This window comes from Pelodiscus sinensis, chromosome 8 (assembly GCF_052426305.1).
Source record: "Pelodiscus sinensis isolate ZL-2025 chromosome 8, ASM5242630v1, whole genome shotgun sequence".
NCBI lineage: Eukaryota > Metazoa > Chordata > Testudines > Trionychidae > Pelodiscus > Pelodiscus sinensis.
Genome location: NC_143059.1, coordinates 60,444,451 through 60,466,693, shown reverse-complemented (window position 1 = coordinate 60,466,693; position 22,243 = coordinate 60,444,451). Strand labels below are relative to the sequence as shown.

At 45.6% G+C, this 22,243-nt stretch overlaps 1 protein-coding gene across 4 annotated transcripts in view; it reads right to left on the bottom strand.

Moving 5' to 3' along the window:
* The window catches only part of HSPA12A (heat shock protein family A (Hsp70) member 12A), a 220,886-nt gene that overhangs the window by 119,331 nt on the left and 79,312 nt on the right, over positions 1–22,243 (bottom strand). For 2 of the 4 annotated variants that reach the window (XM_075935390.2, XM_075935391.2), the window contains exon 3: positions 16,197–16,249. The exons of the other annotated variants lie outside the window; for them this stretch is intronic. In XM_075935390.2, coding sequence (XP_075791505.1) covers positions 16,197–16,209 — 13 coding nt within the window. In that variant the 5' untranslated portion in view covers positions 16,210–16,249. The remainder of the gene's footprint in view (positions 1–16,196; positions 16,250–22,243) is intronic. 4 annotated transcript variants of the gene reach the window in all.

Here is a 22,243-nt window from a genome sequence, read left to right as displayed (position 1 = left end):
ATTCCCTTGCAAGCAAAACAATAAAAATACAGCTTATTTCCTCCCATGAAAAAAAAAAACCGTAGAAGAAAAAGTTCCCCTGGAACTCCATAGGCTGTGTCCTCCAATACCTTGTGTCCTGTGTGGTAATGTGTTATTTAAACCCATAGAAAGTGAATCCAAAGTGGGTGTTAATGCTACCAATTCTGATTGTGTCTCAGTTCTCTTCACTTAGCATTGGTATAAATGACCACAAAATTGCAAGGCAATGCAGAATCAGATCCTAGGACCTTGACCTTAGAGAGTGGGATTTGCAGAAACACTTTTGCTGCTGTGATAACTCTCTCCCATTGACTTAGGTCAGTGACTGAGAGCTTTCGAAAATCCTACCCAGAGTTTCTACCGAATCATTTCTACTGACTCCACCCATTAAAGCTGCCTCAGAGATCCTTGTGAAACCCTGCAAGACAGAGTCTCCTTAGGCAAACCACACATATGGAGGACACCTAGGCTACTCATCATGCTTGTCCCTCCTTTTTGGTGCCAGATCTACCAGACCTTCCTTGTGGTGCAACTGTTGCAGGAGCCTTGATACAATTAGTTCTGAGCCATGTGGCTATGTTCAGTCCCTTTTGTGAAGGAGGAGCTGTCCAGAACATGGAGGCTACGTCTACACTGGCCCCTTTTCCGGAAGGGGCATGTAAATTTCACTAGTCGTAGGGAAATCCGCGGGGGATTTAAATATCCCCCGCGGCATATAAATAAAAATGTCCGCCGCTTTTTTCCGGCTTTTAAAAAAGCCGGAAAAGAGCGTCTAGACTGGCCCCGATCCTCCGGAAAAAGCGCCCTTTTCCAGAGGGTCTTATTCCTACTTCAAAGTAGGAATAAGACCCTCCGGAAAAGGGCACTTTTTCTGGAGGATCGGGGCCAGTCTAGACGCTCTTTTCCGGCTTTTTTAAAAGCCGGAAAAAAGCGGCGGACATTTTTATTTAAATGCCGCGGGGGATATTTAAATCCCCCGCGGATTTCCCTACGACGACTAGTGAAATTTACATGCCCCTTCCGGAAAAGGGGCCAGTGTAGACGTAGCCTTACAGATTTACAATAAAAGCTTTAAACATGCATCTGACAAATATTACAGCGATGAGACCTTTATAAGCACCTACAAAGGCAGATTTCAAATTAAACATCAAGGCTGTGTCTAGACTGGCCACTTTTTCCAGAAAATCAGCCACTTTTCCGGAAAAATTTGCCAGCTGTCTACACTGGCCGCTTGAATTTCCGCAAAAGCATTGATGATCTCATGTAAGATTATCAGTGTTCTTGTGGAAATACTATGCTGCTCCCATTCGGGCAAAAGTCTTTTTCTGAAAAACTTTTGCGCAAAAGGGCCAGTGTAGACAGCAGAGATTTATTTTCCGCAAAAAAGCCCCAATCACGAAAATGGCGATTGGGGCTTTTTTGCGGAAAAGCACGTCTAGATTGGCCACGGACGCTTTTCCGCAAAAAGCGCCTTTGCGGAAAAGCGTCCTGCCAATCTAGACGCGCTTTTCCAAAAATGCTTTTAACGGAAAACTTTTCCGTTAAAAGCATTTCCGGAAAATCATGCCAGTCTAGACGTAGCCCAACTGTGTTGCTAGGGAGAACTCTTTCTCTGCACCTTAGAGGTAAGAAGGCGCACTGGCAGTGGCAGGAAGTAGAGGGGGAAGGAAGCATGCTGTATTCTCGCCGTAAGCAATGGAGTGGAGCAAAAGAGTATGTCACCCCAGCACTTACACTGACTACATTCTTGCAGAAGCCCTAAGGGCTTCAGGTTCACATAGGGATCTCCCAGGGAAGTGAGGAGGTTGCCATAGAGCTGCATCTTTCCTCCTCCTTTCCTTTGCTCCATGCATGCAGCAGAGAGCAACATCTGGCCTTCAGTCTGCTTTAATTGTATATTTAGAGTCTGGCTCAAAACTTGAACTGTTATTTATCAGCATAGGAAATAGGAAACAAAACAACTTTCATGTAATGTTATGGTTTCCTGACAAGCTAAAACATTCACATACAATTAAATACACTAACTGCAACAGATCTGTGGCCTTACAATTATGTGTTTAAATAATAACAAACAAAAATCTGCCATTGTGGAGAAAATATGACATACAAGCTAGTTTTCTGCTTTTCCTTTATCTTTGAAGCAAACAAAATGCCCACATAACGCAAGCTTTTGTTAGATGCAAACATCTTTTTTAATGTCAAGGCAGTGACGACATTACTCAGTATCCAGCCAGGTTGCCTAAGTTACAGATTCGGCTGTAGGTGTTGTGAATAATGCAGAAAGAGCATGTCCAAATGTGTGGCTAGTAGTTACAAAAATAAAATATTTTCTTGTACACTTAGCATCGCTGCTAAAAATCGAATGAGTTGAAAAGCTGGTTAGAAAGCTAAAATATAGGACTCCAATTCAGGGCAAAAAGCATACACAAGACTGTGACACCTTAATATTTTCTTGAGAGTTTATGTATAGAGAAAAGTATGTTACAGGAAAATAAAGAGATGAAGGAAAGATCTTTTCCCTTTGCTGTTTCTCTCCTTTGTGAACAAATAAAAAAAAAAATCAAAATAGTGGAATTAACATCCACAGAAGTTCACTGAGCCTGATTTGGGGCTGGGAAGATGTAATATTTTTAGGAGATCTGTCTTTTTTTTTTCTCCAGTCATCTGAAGAAGTGGGTTATGCTCATGAAAGGTAATGACACTAATGACACAATCTACTTTTTTTTTAGTTTCTAAGGGTATGTCTACACTATAGAGTTAATTCAAAATAACAGATGTTATTTTGAATTAACTTTAATAGCTGTCTACACATACAAACTGCTCTTTCGAAATAAATTGAAATAGCGGAGCCCTTATTTCGAATTAGGTAAACCTCATTCTACGAGAAATAACACCTAATTCGAAATAGCTAATTCAAAATAAGTGCTGTGTAGACACTTATTTCGAATTAGGGGGCCTCCAGCCCTTCCCAGTTCCCCCTGGTGGCCACTCTGGGCCAAACTAGGAAAACTTGTCTGCTCCCCCCCTAGTCCTGGAGTCCTTAAAGGGGCAGACTCTAGCCACAGTGCCTGTGCCAGTTGCCAGCCTGCCAGCACACAGCCAGCAGACTGTGCACCTGGCACACCATGAGCCAGTCACCCACTGCCACCCAGCCCTCCACCGCTCCCGAGGACCAGGCTGGTGCTACGAGACAGGAGAGCCAGCAAGACCCCCAACCCTGAGCTTCCCCTCTCCCTTCCTCCCCCTTCCAGATTCCTCCTCCCAGGGTTCCCCCCCCCCATTCCCCTCCTCCTCCCACCCCAGTTATGTAAAATAAAGACTTTTTTTGTGGCCACACAGGTGTTTTTATTGTAGATCAGGAAGGAGGGTTAGGGAGGAGAAAGGAGAACGAGGTGGGGGATGAATATAAGGCCTCAGGCCCCAGTGGGGCATGCCAGGGGGGACTTCAGTCCTTGTCCGCCTGGAAGCTCTCCCACAGGGCTTCCCAGATGCGGACAGCCCCCTGAACTGCCTCCCGGCTGGCAGCCATGCGGGACTGTGCATACTGGCCAGCCAGGCGGTCAGCCTCTGCCATCCAGGCTGGCAGGAAAGCTTCCCTCTTCCTCTCGCACAAATTGTGGAGCACACAGCATGCTGCCACCACGTGAATATTGTGCTGGGAGAGGTCTAGGCGGGTGAGGAGGCATCTAAACCGTGCTTTCAGTCGGCCGAAGGCCCCCTCGACCACAGTGTGGGCCCTCCTGAGCCTGGCATTGAATGCCTGCCGGGAGAGGCTGAGGTGTCCCGTGTAGGGCTTCATGAACCATAGCTGTAGGGGGTAGACTGCATCCCCCAGCAGGCACACTGGCATGTGCACATCCCCGACCCTGAATTGAGAAAATGTAAATGAGAAAATATAAATGTCCGGTGTTTTCTAAATAAGATGTAATGTAGATTATGATGTAATGTCAAGTGTGTCTGGTATTTTTGTTGACACCATCTAGCAAAAGGGAGTTACTCACCTTGTACAGTAATGAGTGTTCTTCGAGATGTGTGTCCCCGTGGGTGCTCCACTCTAGGTGAAGGGTCGCCCTGAGCCGCAGATCAGAGCTTTGCAAAGCAGTTTCCCCCCTGTTGAGCCACGCATGCTCAGAAGGAGTCTTGAGCCCTTCCCGCCCTCTGCAGCGCGCAGCTCAACCCCCTCCCTTTCAGTTCCTCGTCTCCACCCGAGTAATTTAGACTCCGTGCAGAGGGGAGCAAGGGAGGGACGTGGAGCACCCACGGGGACACACATCTCGAAGAACACTCGTTACTGCACGAGGTGAGTAACTCCCTTTTCTTCTTCAAGTAGTGTCCCCGTGGGTGCTCCACTCTAGGTGACTACAAAGCAGTATTCAATATATGGCTGGAGGAAGCCGGAGTCAATGTTTAGCGGTGGTAGAGAGCACCGCTGTAGCTACTGCTGAGTCATGTTTAAGTTGTGGTAGGATTGCATAATGTCTGGCAAAGGTATGGTCTGAAGACCACGTTGCTGCTCGGTAAATATCCCTTAAGGAGACATTGTTCAAAAAGGCTGTAGAAGCGGCCGTGGCTCGAGTGGAATGCGCTCGTGGTGGGCACCGTAATGGCTTATTGCCCAAGGTATGACACTTGACTATACATGTCGAGATCCATTTTGAGATTCGTTGTGATGATAGAGGTGTTCCTTTAGAACGCTCAGCGATGGATATAAAAAGCCTTTCGGATTTACGAAATGGTTTTGTTCTTTCCAGGAAGAAGGCGAGAGCCCTCCGAATGTCCAGAGTATGCAGAGTGGCGTCCTTCTGTGAAGCATGCGGTTTTGGGGAAAAGGTAGGTAGTACGATCGGTTCGTTGAAATGGAATTCTGTACAGACCTTTGGCAGGAATGTTGGGTGAGGTCTAAGTATGACCCTGTCCTTCGTAAAAACTGTGTAGGGGGGTTCTGCCATTAATGCCCCAATTTCACTCACCCGTCTGACCGACGTGATAGCTAATAAGAAGCAGACTTTCATAAAGAGAAAGGGGAGTGGTACTGTAGCCAGAGGCTCGAAAGGAGGTCTGGTGAGGTGATGGAGAACAAGATTTAGGTCCCACAAGGGGGGGGGGGTGCCTTATAGGGTGTGTATACGTTGTGGAGCCCTTTAAGGAATCTTTTAGTGATAGGATGGGCAAATATGGAGAAGCCATCAATGAAGGAATGGAACGCCGCTATTGCAGAAAGATGGACTCTTAAAGAAGAGATTGACAGTCCTGACACTTTAAGGTCTAGAATGTAGTCCAAGATCGTATTTAGCGGGGCGACATGGGGTTCTACTTTGGTTCGCTGGCACCAGTGAGAGAATCATGTCCATTTTTGCAGGTAAGTTTTTTGAGTGGACTGTCTCCTACTGTGGAGGAGGATGTCCTTCACTTGCTGGGAACAGTGATTTTCTATCTCCGAGAACCAGAGAGCAGCCAAGCCTGAAGGTGTAGGGTATGGAGCTGTGGGTGCAGTATTGTTCCATTGCTCTGAGATATCAGGTCTACACGGTGTGGTAGCAGGTAAGGAGGGTGAACCGCTAGCCTGTGCAGGTACGGGTACCAAGTTTGGCGGGGCCACAACGGGGCTATCAGGATGACTAGGGCTCCATCTCTGCAGATCTTGCGTAGGATTTTTGGGATTGGGGGGGAAGGCATAGTGTAGGAGGGCTGTCCATTTGATTAGAAAGGCATCCCCCAGGGAATGTTTGCCAAGTCCTGCGCGTGAGCAGAACTGGGGGCACTTGGCATTCTGGGTAGACACAAAGAGGTCTATGGATGGCCATCCCCATTGGTTGAAGATTGAGTTTGCGACCTCCGTGTGTAACTCCCACTCGTGATCTGAGGTGAAGTTGCAGCTGAGTGAATCTGCTCTGGTGTTGTTCACCCCGGGCAGGTAAGATGCTATCAGAGTGACATGGTTGCGGATGCATGAGTTCCACAGGCGGATAGCTTCCGCACAGAGGGAGCGGGAGCAGGAGCGGGCTCCGCCTTGCCTGTTTATGTAGAACATTGTGCAGATGTTGTCCGTTAGGATGCGGACCATCTGATTGGCAATGTTGGAGGTGAAGTGTGCACAGGCATTCCTTACTGCCTGCAGTTCGAGGAGGTTGATGTGTAGTCGTGCCTCGGATGGGGACCACCTTCCCTGAACCCCTTGATCGTTCATATGTGCTCCCCAGCCAAGGAGGGAAGCATCTGTGGTAATCTGTATAGTGGATTCAATTTGTTGGAATGGAACATCTGTCAGGAGGTTGTTCGGTATCATCCACCATCATAAGGATGCAAGAATGTTTGGTGGAATAGTCACCGTCTTGTTGAGGGAGTGTTGTGACGGTATATACACACTTGCTATCCAGAGTTGGAAGCATCGAAAATGCAGACGAGCGTGGTGGGGTACTACGTAGGTGGTGGAAGCCATGTGACCCATTAGTCGGAGACAAGTAAGTACTGTAGTGGTAGGAGTTGTAAACATCACGCTTATAATTTCGTGTACAGTTATGAAACGTTGTCGAGGTAGGTATGCTCGAGCTGTGATTGAGTCCAGACATGCACCAATGAACTCTATATCTTGAACTGGGTGCAGCGTTGATTTGTTTTCGTTGAGTAGAAGGCCTAGACGATTGAGGAGGGATGTGGTCGTACTTATCATGGAGGCGGTTTCGTCCTGTGTCGAGCCCTTTAAAAGGCAGTCGTCTAGGTAGGGGAATATGATGACATTTTGACGTCTGAGGTACGCAGCGACAACTGCTAGTACCTTTGAAAATACCCTCGGAGCTGACGAGAGGCCGAAGGGGAGAACATTGTATTGGAAATGATCTGGGCCGAGAGTAAAGCATAGATAGCGTCTGTGGGCAGGATGGATAGTTACATGGAAATACGCATCTTGCAGGTCGAGGGCTGCGAACCAGTCCCCTTGATCTAGCGCAGGAATGATTGTTGTAAGTGTGACCATTTTGAAGTGTTGTTTCCTGAGAAACCTGTTCAGTTTGCGGAGGTCTAATATGGGCCTCCAGCCCCCCGTTTTTTTCTCGATCAAGAAATAGTTCGAGTAAAATCCTTTCCCGTGAAACCTACTGGTACTCTTTCTATGGCTCCGATTGAAAGGAGTTGATCGATCTCTTGTTTTAGTAGAGTCTCGTGAGAGGGGTCCCTGAAAAGTGATGGGGTAGGGGGAAGGGTAGGAAGGGTAGTGGTAAATGGGATAGTGTAGCCTACTCGAATTATGTCTAGAACCCAGCGGTCCGATGTTATAGATTCCCATTGTGGAAGGAACGGCCGTAAACGCTGGGTAAAAAGATGGCCATGTTGCGTTGTTGCTAGATCGTGAGCAAGGTATTGCAGACCCTCGACCACCTCTTCAAATTTGCTGCTTGGAGGACTGAGCAGTGGGTGAGCGGCCTTGATTAGGGTGCCTTCTCTGAGGTCGTTGTCTTGGCCTAGTATCTTCATAGGGTCTCTGTGGTCGGTTGTATTGCCCATATCTGTAGCAATTGTATGTGTTATATGGGGTGTATCGTCTGCGTTTGAAAGTTGGTGTGTACATGCCCAATGTGCGAAGTGTGGTTTTCGAGTTCTTACTGTTGTGTAGCATTTCGTCTGTAGAAGCTGCAAATAATTTTTGCTTATCGAATGGTAAGTCTTCTACTTTGGGCTGAAGTTCTCGGGGAACTCCAGATGACTGTAGCCAGGAAGTTCTGCGCATGACTATCGCCATCGCTGTAGTCCTGGCTGCTGTGTCGGCGACGTCCATTGCCGTTTGGAGAGGAGTGTGAGCGATCGTAGCTTTTTATGGTGGAAGTCTAGCTTTTTATGGTGTTTGTCCATATTGCCATTCTTGTATTGTGGTACCTTCGCTCTTTGCTGTGCGGATTCAACCACTAAGGAGTTTGCTTGTGGATGTGTAAAGAGGAAATCGTTGTCTTTTGGTGGAACGAAGTATTTTCTGTCAATCTTTTTATTAGTCGGTTGGATGGATGCGGGTGTCTTCCACAGATCCTCAGATGTTTCCATGATTGCCTCGTCAATTGGCAGGGCAATCTTACTATGCAATGTAGGATGCAGGTTCTTTAACAAGTGATGTTTCTTTTGCACTTCTTGTAGGGAGACATGCTGACTTGTCGCTACTCGCTTGAATAGTTCTTGAAACTGTTTGAGGTCGTCAATCGCTACTGTATCTGATGGTATAACTGCATCGTCCTGTTGGGCACTTAGGTCATCTGGGTGTGTGATGTTTATTGACTGAATATCGGATTCATTGTCTGAAATTCGTTTCTCCTCCTCCTCCTCCATGTGTGTTACAGGAGGTAGGGGCTGTAGATGAGGCAGACTCCTTCGAGATGGTGTGGAGTGGGCTGAGGACCGACGTCTGTATGGGTCCCAATGATCCCAGGGCCTCCATTGGGGTGGGAAAGGTGGGGGTGGGTAAGACCAATAAGGGTGCCATAGGCTTTGTTGTGGCCCAGCCCTATGGAAGTAGGAACGAGACCTCCTTGACGACGTGTGTCGCGAAGAATATGTCGTATGACGGTCATCATCCGGTAAGGGAGCGTCTTGCAGGGACACTGGAGACATAGATCTGGGAGGGGAATGCCTGGTAAAGGATCTCCCAGGTGAGCAGTTAGTGGGAGGCAGGCATGAATGCTGTTGCCTGCTGTAAGTGTCAGACGCTGTCTGAGAGTGCTCTGTAGCAGACTCATGAGGGTGCATTTCACTGTCTGCTGCCGGCGCCGGTGTAGAACTTTGGTTTCCAGTTGTAGCCGGTGCCGGCTGTGCATGGGGCTTCTTTTGTTGTGGTGCCGAGAGTTTGAGCGGCGCCGTCCCTTTAAGCGGCGCCGGAGTTTTCCGCAGTGCCAGGGCTTGAAGCGGCGCCACGGTTTGAAGCAGCACCGGGTTTTCTTTCCGCCCCGGGTGGTTAGCACGTTCCCGGGATGGCTCGGAGGCAGCGCGCACCAGTCCCGGTGCCGAACGCGAGGATCTTCCCTCTGCTTTGCTAGCAGGGGTCCTCGGACTTCCTTGCCCCTCTCCCTGGGTCTTTGGGGAGGAAGAAGGTGGGAGAGAGCGCGACGGTGAGGCTCTCTGTAGTTTTTGGCGGCGGGGGGTTTTCATGCTGCGGTTCCCCCTGCTCTGTAGGCTGCAGAGCCTTTTCAAACAAAATCATCCTCAGGCAGAGCTCTCTGTCCTTTCTAGCTCTCGCCGTGAGGGAAGCACAATGTGTGCAGCTGTGGGGTGAGTGAGTTTCCCCCAAGCACTGAATACATTTTGTATGGCCGTCAGGAGGAGGCAGACATATTTTGGGAGCTTCTTATTTCTTTAAACTGTTGGTATTTTCAGTGTTTTATTTATTTGTGACTGTTGTTATAGTCCTTTCCTTTCCTTTTTATGTGGTTTATATGTTTTTCCAGCTGAGGAGCCGAGAGAGAAGCGAGTCTGAAGCGAGTTTTAGTCCCCGAGGGGAGATTTTGTTGTCAGTTTCATTCTTCTTATATAAAAGAAGACAAAAGGCGTTATGCCTCGTAAAATGAGGTTTAGCAGCGTCGACAAAATTGCTGAGTTCTGTTGACGTTATGTCGACAGAACTCAGCGGTAGTGTAGACGCAGGTATAGTTTTGTCGACAAAAGTCCACTTTTGTCGACAAAACTCTGTAGTCTAGACACACCCTTACTGTGAGCACATTATTCTATAAGCATATACCAGAGGTGGGCAAAATACAGCCCATGGGCCAGATCTGGCTGCCAAAGCTTTGGATCCACCACGATCCTCTGGGCAGCCAGTATCTCTCAGCCCAGTGGGATCCTATGGCACCATGCCCTGCACGCTGCTCGAAGTAACCTGCTGCTGAGACAGGCCTATGCATCTCTGCATGAGCTCCACATGTCATCCCCACCCTCAGCACAATCCTCGCAGCTCCATGGGTTAGCTTTTGGCCGATGGGAGCTGCCTGGGCCATGTTTGCAGGAGCAAGCAGCTCATGGAACCTCCCTCTGCCCATGGTATGCTTTGCAGACACACATATGTCTCCAGTATCTAGCTGCTTTGAGCAGGGTGTGGAGCATGACAGGCATGGAACCTGCCCGAGGGTCCTTCTGGGCTGCTCGGTGGGAGCTGTATAGGTGAGTGCCTCCCAGTCAGAGTCTGCACCTGGCACCCCACTGCATCCTGCATTCCAACTCCTGCCCCAGGTCGTTACTCCAAACCATCTGCACTCCTTAATACATTCCTGCCCCTGGTAACAACTCCCTCTCAGATCCTGCACCACCTCCTGCATCCCAATCCCCTGCCCTAGGTCACAACCACTTCCTTTACCCAAATTCTTTCTGAGACCCTCCATTGCTTCCTGAACTCCAGTCCCCTATCCCAACCTCCTTTCTGCACCCAATCTCCATCCCAGATCCCACAGCCTTCCATAGAAAAGTGCAGCCCTTGACCACTTACCAAAATATTGGAGTGCCCCTGCCCCATCAAAAAGTATTGCCCACCCATGGTATATACACATTATTGTATATAGAAAAAAATTAACAGATGTTTTATATGATCTTTAAAAGGTCAATTTCATTTTGTCTCTGGAGTGACTTCTTTTATAGCACATTTCTTATTGTGGCTCCTAACTAAACAAATCTCTCTCTGTGTGTGTTGTGTATAGTAGCTAAACGTAGTTTTGTTTACAGGATATCTAAAGAATGTATAGCCTGATTATAGAGGGGGTGAGCTCTGCAGCTCGCATTGAACTCAGGAATTATGAGTGTTCAACATCCCTGAAAATTAGGCCACTAGAGAGATAAGGCCAGATTCCTGCACTCATACTTACTAGGGCCTCAGTTCAGGAAAGCTCTCAAGCTTGTGTGTAAATGCTGTGCTGAATAGGAGACACTGTGCAATGTTTTAGTCTGCAAATAGTCTCATCTATTGGAATAGGACTACTCAAGCTGTAGAGGTGTACCTGATGTAATTAAGAGCAGCAGAATTTGATCTTTTAAAATATCCCCCACAAGAAGTGACTTTAAAAAGGTAACATTGGATGGTTTTAGGAGAGGGGATTCAGACTCTGAGCAACATCAACAAATATTAGGTACACAATGGCCTCTCCCCCATATGCACAAAATTGTCATAACAGAAATACATAAAGCATTTGACTCAATCTAAGCACATTTCCCATGTTAAATACCAGAACAAAAAGCAGAAATGCTGCAAGTTAATCAGCATGGTTCACATGATGCTCAAAACAATTTGAATAAAACTGGAAAATCTGCAAGTAAAAGCATATACAATTTCCACAAACTGAATAATATAAGATAAAAATATTGTCCTAGATCTAGGTCCCAAGAACTATTTTCCAAAGGCATGTGTCTGGTTAGATTTTTTTCAGATTATCTGAGAAGATATGTTTAGAATACAGAAAACAACAGAAGAATATATCCAACCAGAGTCTCTAGATTAATAGAAGAAAAAAGAGAATAGTATGTCATTGCTTTATAGTGTGCATTTCAAAGGTCATTAAATTTCACTTTCCCCATCTCTCTCTTGGTGCCCGTATCACTGATTATGTAGGAGGCAAGACAGATATAACAGTGAGATACACATTTTGTGTGGAGGAATAAAATAAGTTCAAAAGTCAATTGAAAAAGAAGCAAGTGACATTCAATAGTGGCATTGGATAAATATGTGAAACAAAATGATTAATTTTAAAACAAGGTATTAACACCATACAGTGAATCTTGCACCTCTGACCAAAGTTTGACCAAATCATTTAGTTAATGGAGATGATCTTTTAACAAAGGTAAGAATCTATTTGATCATGTTTAATGAGAGTGGCCTTTTGTGCAGTTTACACTGTAATTAAACTGGTATTAAAACATGTTTGTAACTAGTTTAAAAGCTCTATACAGGGTTACCATATTGTCATTCTATGAAAGGGTAATACTTTTTAGCAACATGGTTGCTCACAACTACTAAACTTAGAAATGACATTTGTAATTAAACATTTTGGATCTGAGTCATCATTGTTACTCTGGTTTTAAGACCATTCTGGTTGGAATGGAGCCTTCAGTTTAAAAAAATGGAGCTGTGCAGAGGTGAATATTCCTGAACAAAATTTGGTGTTTATTTCTGATTTGAATTTGAATTGTATTTCACCATTCCTTGGGCTAAGTATAAGCAGGACTCGTCAGTTAATGTAATCTACTCGCCCGTGGCGAGTAGATTTTAGCCCGGTGTGGCCGCGCAGCACGGTCAGCGCATGCGCAGCATGTGGTTCCACGCGGCTGGCAAGCGGGGCTCACCATCATTTGGCGAGCCCTGAGCATAAGGGATATCTTTTCTTATAAGGATGAACTACAAATTTGGGTTTCTCAGAGCAAGAAGTTTTATGGGATAAATAAGATAAAGAGAATTGTGATCAATTGCTCTTCATAGCTACTGGAAGTAGGACAAGAAGTAGTGGAATTAATCTGCAGGAAGGGAGATTTCAGTTAGATATAAGGAAAAGCTTTCAAACTATAATGGAGGCTATGCTCTGAAACAGGCTTCCAAGGGAGGTTCTAGAATTCCATTATTGGAAAATTTTAAGTAAAGGATAGACAAAACACCTACAGGAGATGGTCTAGGTTTACTTAGTCCTGCCTCAGCAAAGAGGGTTGGACTGGATGACCTCTTGAGGTTTCTTCCAATCATACAGTTCTACAATTCCCACTGAGAGAAAGAGAACAGCTATTGGGCCAAGTGTTGCTCTTGGACTGGTGAAAATCCAGAGTAATTTTAGGGACCATACCAGTAACATGAAAACAGAACTTGAAGTTGACCTCGAACATTTCCTCAGCTCTCGTCCCCTAGTACTCTTACTCTACTAATGCAACGTTCACAACATCTTCATCACATGGATCCATGGGAAGGAGACCCTTGCAAAATTCTGCAGAGATTTCAATAACTTTCACCCCACCATCAACCTTAGCCTGGACCAGTCCACACAAGAGATCCACTTTCTTGACACTACAGCACAATTTAGCAATGGCCACATTTCCACCACCTTATACCGGAAGTCTACCAACCGTTATACTTAATTATATGCCTCTATCTTCCATCCAGGGCACATCACATGATCAACTGTTTACAGCCAGGCCCTAATATACAACCGTATTTGCTCCAGTCCCACAGAGACAAACATTTATAGAAGGGCTACTCAACATGTGGCCCCCATTTGTTTGTGGCCCACAGTGCAATTTGGGTTTATGCGGGGCTCAACACGTGGCCTGCAGTGAAAGCCAAAACAAAAACATAGTCAGTATAATGGTCTTCTGTTGATCTGTGTTTTAGTAGTTAAATTTCTGGACTGTTGTTGCTCATTGAAAGTGCTGTCATATATATGGGTGAAAATTGGGTAAATATGGCATTTTATTAATATCAGCCGAACTGACTTAAATGGGGCCTGCGTGTTGTGTAGTCTTGCCTTAATCTTTGTATTCATGCCCGTCAGTGTGAAATAAGATATTTGCATATATATTTGCATGTATATGCATCCACACTTAAGTTGCAACCCTAAGCATGTGATATGAGTATCATTGTGGCTCCCGAAGCTTCCAAAGTTGAGTAGCCTTGATCTTCAGGATCTCTATCAGGCATTCTTAAATCTTAAATACCCACCGGGGAAGTTAAAAACAGATTGACAGAGCCAGATGAGTACCCAGGCATCTGCTTCTTCAAGACAGGCTCAACAAGGAAAATATCAAAGCACCACTAGTCATCACCTATAGCCCTCAACAAACCCCTTCAGTGCATCATTAACAATCTACAACTTATCCTGGAAAACAATAACTCACTCTTACAGGCCTTGGGAGACAGGCCGATCCTTGCCTACAGACAACCCCCTAACCTGAATAAGCCTAGGCTTATTGGTTAATCTTGTTGACTACATGCATTCCCTCCCCTTGCTTCATCTGTATCAAAGGCAGCAAAAGTGAGGGGGGAAGCAGGAGCTGGTGCTGGAAGGAGCCATGGTGCTGCCTGCTCTCCTCCCCCCCCACATGCTGCTGTCTCTATCAGAGGCAGCAGTGTAAGAGGGATGGGGGACAGGGGAGGCTGCCACGAAGCAGTCGTCCATGGAAGGCCTGGGCTCCCCATGGACAGAGGGTGCTCTGCCTTCTATGGAGCAGCCTCTATCCACGATGGGCCGAGGCTCACTGCAGACAGAGGCTGCTCTATGGGAGACAGAGCAGCCTCTGTGTACGGGGAGCTTGGACCCCCTGTGGACAGACTGCTGCCATCCCGTGCTGCTGACTCTGTATCAGGCAGCTGGTCTGCATAGGGAGCTGTTTTTTAAACTGGATCCCCTTGTGGACCAGCTCTCGCCTGGCACCCTGTGGCCATGGCAGCAGACCCTGTCCGTGGGGTGTCCGAGTTTCCTATGGACAGAGGCTGCTCTGCCTCCCATAGAGCAGCCTCTGTCTGCAGCAAACCTGGGCCTGCCGCAGACAGAGGCTGCTCCAGCAGCAGCCCCTATCCACGGTCTCTCCACAGGGAGCTTGGATCCCCCACGGACAGGAGCTGCTGGGGACCAGCCTCTGTCTGCAGTGAACCCAGGCTTGCTGCAGACAGAGGCTGCTCTATGGGAAGCAAAGCAGCCTCTGTCCACAAGGAGCTTGGATTCTCCGTGGACAGAGACTGGCTGCCAGCCCTGCTCTCGGGGACTATAGAATAGTCGAGTAACCAATAAGAATTCACGCAGTTACTTGACTATTCAATTACCCGATATCTAACATCCCTACCACACAACACATACTCACCCAGGAACATACCCCTGTAATAAACTCTGTTGCCAACTCTATCCATACATGTACACAAGCAACACCGTCACAGGACCTAACTACATAAGCCACATCATCAAAGGCTCATACAACTGCACATCCTCTAGTAATATATGCCATTAAGTGCCAGCAATGGCCCTCTGCCATGTATATTGGCCAAACTGGACAGTCTCTATGACAAAAATTAAATGGACGCAAGTCTGACATCAGAAATGGTAATACACAAAAACCTGTAGGAGCACATTTTAACCTACCAGAGTACTAAAAGATGGATTTAAAAGTAGCCATTCTTCTACAAAGGAATTTCAGAAACCAACTAGAGAGAGAGAAACTGCAGAACTGGTTTTCATATGCAAATTTGACACTCTCTCTCATGGCCTGAACAAAGACATGAACTGGATGGGCTGCTATACCCAAATGACATCAAAAGCTAAGTATGGCACACTTACAGCCCATTCAATTAGCCTCATTAGGACTGGTACTACAATTGACAGGTATTTTTCCCCCTCCCTTCTTTTTCTGTTATAAATTGTGAGGTTCCCGCTTTTTTCTCCACTCTTATCTGAGGAAGTAGGCTTTGCCCACAAAAGCTTATGATACTTTATATATATAATTTGTTAGTCTCTGAGGGTGCATCTACACTGTACATTATTTCGAGATAACTAGAATTATTTTGAAATATTAATGTGAGCGTCTACACAGCCATTCCGTTATTTCAAAATAATGGACAGCTTATTCCAAAATCTGTAAACCTCTGAGGAATAACGCCTATTCCAAAATAGCTATTTCGAAATAAGGTGTGTGTAGACACTCTACCACTGCTATTTCGAAATAGCCCCTCTCCAGGGCCATTATAAGTTATTCTTCCCCAGTGCCTCCTAGGGCTCTAAATTGAGATAGCATGTCTACATTAGGGAAACCTGCCTCAGACTAATTATGTGACTTCACTGCAGTGTAGATGTGCTATTATGAAATAAGCTGTTTCAGAATAACTACTCCGGAATAGCTTATTTTGAAATAAGCATGTAGTGTAGATGTACCATAAGGTGCTACAGAACTACTATTTTTTTTGTTTAACTAATGCTATATAATCTTCTCATGTATTTATTTTGTTTACATTGTTAGTGCATAGACAAGCCCTAGATTAATTGGTGATGAGTAACATTCCATACTGCAATGAAGGCTACACCTCCCTCATTTTAATTCTGAAGCACTAAATTTCCCAAGTGACTGACCTAAAAGATGGAGAATAATACTCTTTTGTGTGGAAAGAAAATACATCAATAAGATCCAAAGTCTGATAGTGCTCATTAAAAAGACCGTGGAATAAGAAGAGGGAGTTTATAATGAATTGTACTGACCTCCACCAGACATTTGGCAGTCATACAGCTTCAACTCGAAGAATTCTTGTAGTCTATAGATGAAGACAGAGACTAATCAACCAAAAGCCAGCACCCAGGTCAGAAACAGAATTGAGCAAATATTTCTTTGCAATATTTGTCAACATTAATTGGACTAAAAATTAAGAATTGGTGTCAACAGGCTTTGCATTTTAAGATGTATTTTCTATTAACATTTATGGCAGTGATGTGTGTTGGTAAGAATGTTTGCAGAAAGGTGGTCAGCTGTTTGTGGAATATTATTTGCACAAAGATTTGAGACGACTGTTTTCATATGACAAGTATTATTTATTCAGTCAGGAAGTGGAAATATTGTCACATGACTACAGTGATCGATTATACACCATGAATCAGGAAAAAGAAAATAGACACTACTCTAATAGTAAAAGTGAATATTTGGGATTGAAATATGTTCAAAGTATTAAAACAAATTTCAAAAAGAACAAATTTGAAAAAATCAGAATTAAGGACAGTTTGCCAACAGATAAAGGGCTACCATTATCTATAAATTAATAACTACAAATAATTTGCTCAATGGTATTCTGAAATACTGAAATGGAAAGTGTATTGATGATTGTTAGCAGGGTTTCTCCAAAGATCTTAACATGTGGCTTTCTGCCATGTCTTTTCCAATGACCACTTATTTCCTTTCCTGAAATCTTCCTCACACATACCGATTCCAATTTCAACAAGTCCAAAATAAATATTAAGGCTTTGTTTCATATCTAAATTTCTGTCACTTTGTGTCAGCTTTTGGAACCACTTGGTAGATTTCTTCTCCCTTGAGCATAGTATTTGATGAAATGCTAAAACCATGCAGAGACAGAACCCCAGATCACTCCATCACTAACTCAAATAGTCTGCCTTTCTGAAAGAAGAGATCAATGCCAGTTTTCAGAGATCCCTAGATATAGCTGTCTAGAACTAAAATGGAAGAACTTGCACCAACCAGAAAGTCAGTCCCTTCTTGTGAATTTAAGAATTTAATATGAAAGACTGCAAGTAATAATCACAAAAGCCAATTTCCACAACAGAAACAATACTGTCCAAGGGTATGTCTACACTACAGCGCTAATTCGAACTAACTTAGTTCGAATTAGTTAATTCGAACTAAGCTAATTTGAACTAACGCGTCTAGAACTAAAAACTAGTTCGAATTAGCATTTTGTTAATTCGAACTAGCATGTCCACATTAAGTGGACCCTGAACAGGGCTTAAGGATGGCCGGAAGCAGTGCTGGCAGGGCATCAGAGGAGGACTTAGAGCGTGGAGATGCTGTCTCAGGCTAGCCGAGGGCTGTGCTTAAAGGGTCCCGACCCCCACCCCGGACAGACAGTTCTCAGGGGTGCCCCGCTTGAAAACCAGTCCTGGCTTGGAGTGCCCGGAGTGCCCACACTGGGCACATCACACCACTCGGCCATCAGCCCGGCTGCACTTGCCGCAGGGTGCCATCTGGGGAGAGGGGGCAATTGGGGGGCTGCAGGAGAGCTTCCACCCCCAGAAGCCCACAGAGCCAGCCCAGTCCTCCCCATCGGGGGCTTGTGCCCCATTCCTCCCTCACCTCCTTCCACTTACCCTTCCCTAGCCCCTTTTCTTGATGTACAAAATAAAGGACAATTGTGTTCAAAAATGGAATCTGTCTTTATTGAACAAAACTGGGGGAGACTGGGAAAAGGAGGTGGGAGAGGGGAAGAGAGAGGCTGGGAAAGGGGAGGGCAACTACAGTGATCAGGGGTTGGGAACAGGTCCCATATGAAGAGAGGCTAAAGAGACTGGGACTTTTCAGCTTAGAAAAGAGGAGACGGAGGGGGGACAGGATAGAGGTCTCTAAAAGCAGGAGTTGGGTGGAGAGGGTGCATACAGAAAAGTTCTTCATTAGTTCCCATAAAGAAGGACTAGAGGACACCAAAGGAAAGGAATGGGTAGCAGACTTCAAACTAGTAACAGAAAGTTGTTCTTCACAAAACAAAGAGTCAACCTGCAGAACTCCTTGCTGCAGGAGGCTGTGAAGGCTACAACTAGAACAGAGTTGAAAGGGAAGTGAGATCAAGTGATGGAGGTTGGGTCCATGGAGTGGTATTAGCCAGGGGGTAAGAGTGGTGTCCCTGGCCAAAGTTTGTGGAAGGCTGGAGAGGGATGGCACGAGACAAATGGCTTGGTCACTGTCTCCAGTCCATCCCCTCCAGGGTCCCTAGGGTTGGCCGCTGTCGGCAGACAGGCTACTGGGCTAGATGGACCTTTGGTCTGACCCAGGATGGCCATTGTAAGCTCAGGGTCGGGGGTCTCAGTGGACCACCTTGATTTTCACACCTGCTCCTGGGTGGCCAGGCTGGCAGCTCTCCTGCCCTAGATAGCCACCTTCCTGTGCCTAGTGCGGAGATCGTGGACAAGGTCCACGATGTCCACAGTAGCCCAGGCGGGTTCCCGCCTCTTGCGGTCCCGGGCAAGCTCCCGGGAGCCGCCAGCCTGGTCCCGGGAGGAGGGGGAGGGCTGGGGGGCATCGGGTGGCTGGCTCGATCCGTGCCAGGTGCAGGGTCTGCTGGCTGGGTGCTGGCAGGCTTGCACCTGGCACGGGCACCGTAGCCAGCCCGTGCCCCTTTAAGGGGTCCGGGGCCGGGAGAGGGGCATAGAGTTTCCCTGGTGTTGGCCAGAGTGGCCACCAGGGAAACCTGGGAAGCCTTAGCCTCCCACTAGTTTGAATTAAGGGTCTACACAGCCCTTAATTCGAACTAGCTAGTTCGAATTAGGCTTAATCCTCGTAAAATGAGGTTTACCTAGTTCGAACAAGCGGAGCGCTAGTGTAGCACCTATTAAAGTTAGTTTGAACTAACGTCCGTTAGTTCGAACTAACTCTGTAGTGTAGACATACCCAAAGAGAAGTGGGGCATGACAACCCTGTCTCTAAGGAACACCAGTCACCGTATTAGAATTAGTTTAATAGAATAACTTTTTATATAACTTTACATAAAGTCTGCCTGAAAATGAACACTGGAATGTGACACCACTGCTGCTTTTGCTACATAAGCAAAGAACAGAAAAAACACCTTTTTTCTTTCTCTCTCTCTTTAACACTATTAAACACAAAAGAATTACTAGATTGAATCACAGATTCTGTGCTTGGATACAGTAGTGTGAACACAGAGAAACTGCATTCACTCAAATGGAATTACATAAGCGTAACTGAGATCGGTCTTTATTTCTGAAATACTTGTTTTGACAATGTGTGTAGGTAATGCATGATTAAGATAGGTATGCTATTTATGTATCATCATTTAAATATAGCAAAATTGCACTAAAATATTTAAAGACCAGAAATGTCTTTCCACACTGTTAAATACACTGGATGTGCTCACATTACTCCCAATAAATATTTCTGATTTCTATCATCTATGCCAGCAGAAAAGAGTGTGGTTAATGTGTCTTCTAATGTTTAGCCTGCATTATCTCTAACCTGCATTAGAATAGTGATAGAAATGTAGCCGTGTTAGTCTGGGGTAGTTGAAGCAAAATGCAGGACAATGTAGCACTTTAAAGACTAACAAGATGGTTTATTAGATGATGAGCTTTCGTGGGCCAGACCCACTTCCTTAGATCAAATAGTGGAAGAAAGCAGTCACAACCATATATACCAAAGGATACAATTAAAAAAAATGAACAAATATGAAAAGGACAAATCACATATGATTTGTCCTTTTCATATTTGTTCATTTTTTTTAATTGTATCCTTTGGTATATATGGTTGTGACTGCTTTCTTCCACTATTTGATCTGAGGAAGTGGGTCTGGCCCACGAAAGCTCATCATCTAATAAACCATCTTGTTAGTCTTTAAAGTGCTACATTGTCCTGCATTTTGCTTTAACCTGCATTACTTTGTGAATTTAATAAACCAAGAATTTATTCCAAAGAAAAACCAATGCTCACCTTAAAATATTTGCCACTACTTTTTTTTCCTATCAGAAAGATGATGTTGAAGTTCCTATAGAAAGTGCATCCACATTTTCACTGATAAAAGAAGTGCATCATATTGGCATGACTAGTTGCAACAAATGACAAAATATCTATTTCCTATTTCAACTATGCAGGCTATTCTCTTGCAAAGTATGCTTCTGATTATTTTATAATTTTTTTATGGACAAGTCTGAGATCAAACTGAGACTCATAGACTTATTCAGAAACACCGTATGTCTTATTATGTTCAAGATCCACAGGACTATAATCACAACTTTCATACATGGCTTGATCCAAAATTTACCTAAGGCAATGGAAGGGCTTCAGTTGATTTCAATGAACTTTGGCTTTGGCCCAAAGGCAGTAGTATTACAAGTGCATGGGTATCAGGACAAAATATGGCAGAGTTAACATAAAAGCATATGTTTTCAATACAGCTATATTTTAGCAATCACTTTAATAAAGGGAATTATTACACAGTAACTGCAATTTTTTGTATCGTCAAAATAATGGCCATGCAGTTTGTATTTCACCAAAGGTTTTTTTTAATTTAAAGTATGCTGCTTGGTGGGACATTGTTCTAGGTCATTGTTTAAAAGGGAACATAAGCTGAAAAAGAGACAAGACTGAATTCAGGATCTTGCAAGCCCAGCAGATCTTAGCAAGGACACTATGAAACCCAAGCAGATCAACAGCATGGAGATTTATGTGAGCAGTCCTTGTAGACTTTCCTACCTAGTATAAGGTCACCTCGCTCAAGAGGAAAATGTATTGAAAGTGAGTTTATAGTATTTGTTAAAATTGATTTGAGGGAAAAAATATGTATGTGCAGACAGGGTGAAAGTCCAATCAATAAATCGTTTCCAAAGATAACTGCTTTTTCAGCACAGGAAGAGGAATAGTTAACACTATTTATAAATAGTGATGTGTATAAAATGATTTTAACAATACATTTGATATCTCTCAGTCTATTGCTGATGACAGTCATGTACTTCAAAGCAATGACACCAATTTTATTGCATGTGAGCCTGTCTCCTCCCACCCCCCAAAAAAGGATTATCAATCAGTCTCAGGAGATTTTAGAATGCTAAGCATAATGGGCACAATCTTACATTATAATTTTAAACAGTGGGGGAACTCTAGGAAAGAGAGGCTACAACTAAAAAATACCAGGAAGAACTTCGCAAAAGGGTTAGTCCTAGCTCTCACTTCGATGCTGTTCCATTGGCCCCTTCCCACTCAAATATATAATATCTGAGCCAAGTACAGTAAAACTCCAATGGTTCGGCATCTGACGGTCCGGCACTTCTGATGGTCCGGCACCATCAGGAACCCGGAAGTGCTCCGGGCAGCCAGACCATTGGAGCTGCTCTGCCCCGGGCTTCCCCTATTCAGCCGCTGCTAAAACTGACCAGCAGCTGAATCGGGGAAGCCGGAGGCAGAGCAGCTGGAGCGCTGCCAGGTAGGTTACCTAGCACTGCCCCTCGGGGCTGCGGGACCAACCGGGCAGCACCCCAGGTGTCACCAATTCAGCTGCTGCTGAAACTGACCAGCGGCTGACTCCATGAAGCCCGAGGCAGAGCTGCTCTGCCCCGGGCTTCCTGGAATCAGCCACTGATCAGTTTCAGCAGCAGCTGACTTGGAGACACCGGGGGTAGAGCAGCTGGGGTGCTGCCAGGTTAGTCCCTGCAGCGCCGAGGTGCGGCGCTGCGGGGACCAACCCGGCAGCGCCCCAGCTGCTCTGTCCCAGGCGTCCAGATTCAGCTGCTGTTGAAACTGACCAGCGGCTGACTCCAGGAAGCCCGGGGCAGAGCAGCTCTGCCTCGGGCTTCATGGAGTCAGCCGCTGGTCAGTTTCAGCAGCGGCTGACTTGGGGACGCCTGGGGCAGAGCAGCTGGGGTACTGCTGGGTTGGTCCAGTAGTGCCGCACCTCAGTGCTGTGGGACCAACCCGGCAGCCCCGGGGCAGAGCCGGACTATCGGTAGGGGGGGGCTATGAGGGGTCTGGGTTGGCATCCCCTCCCACCCCAGACCCTTCACAGCCCCCCCTTCCTATAGTC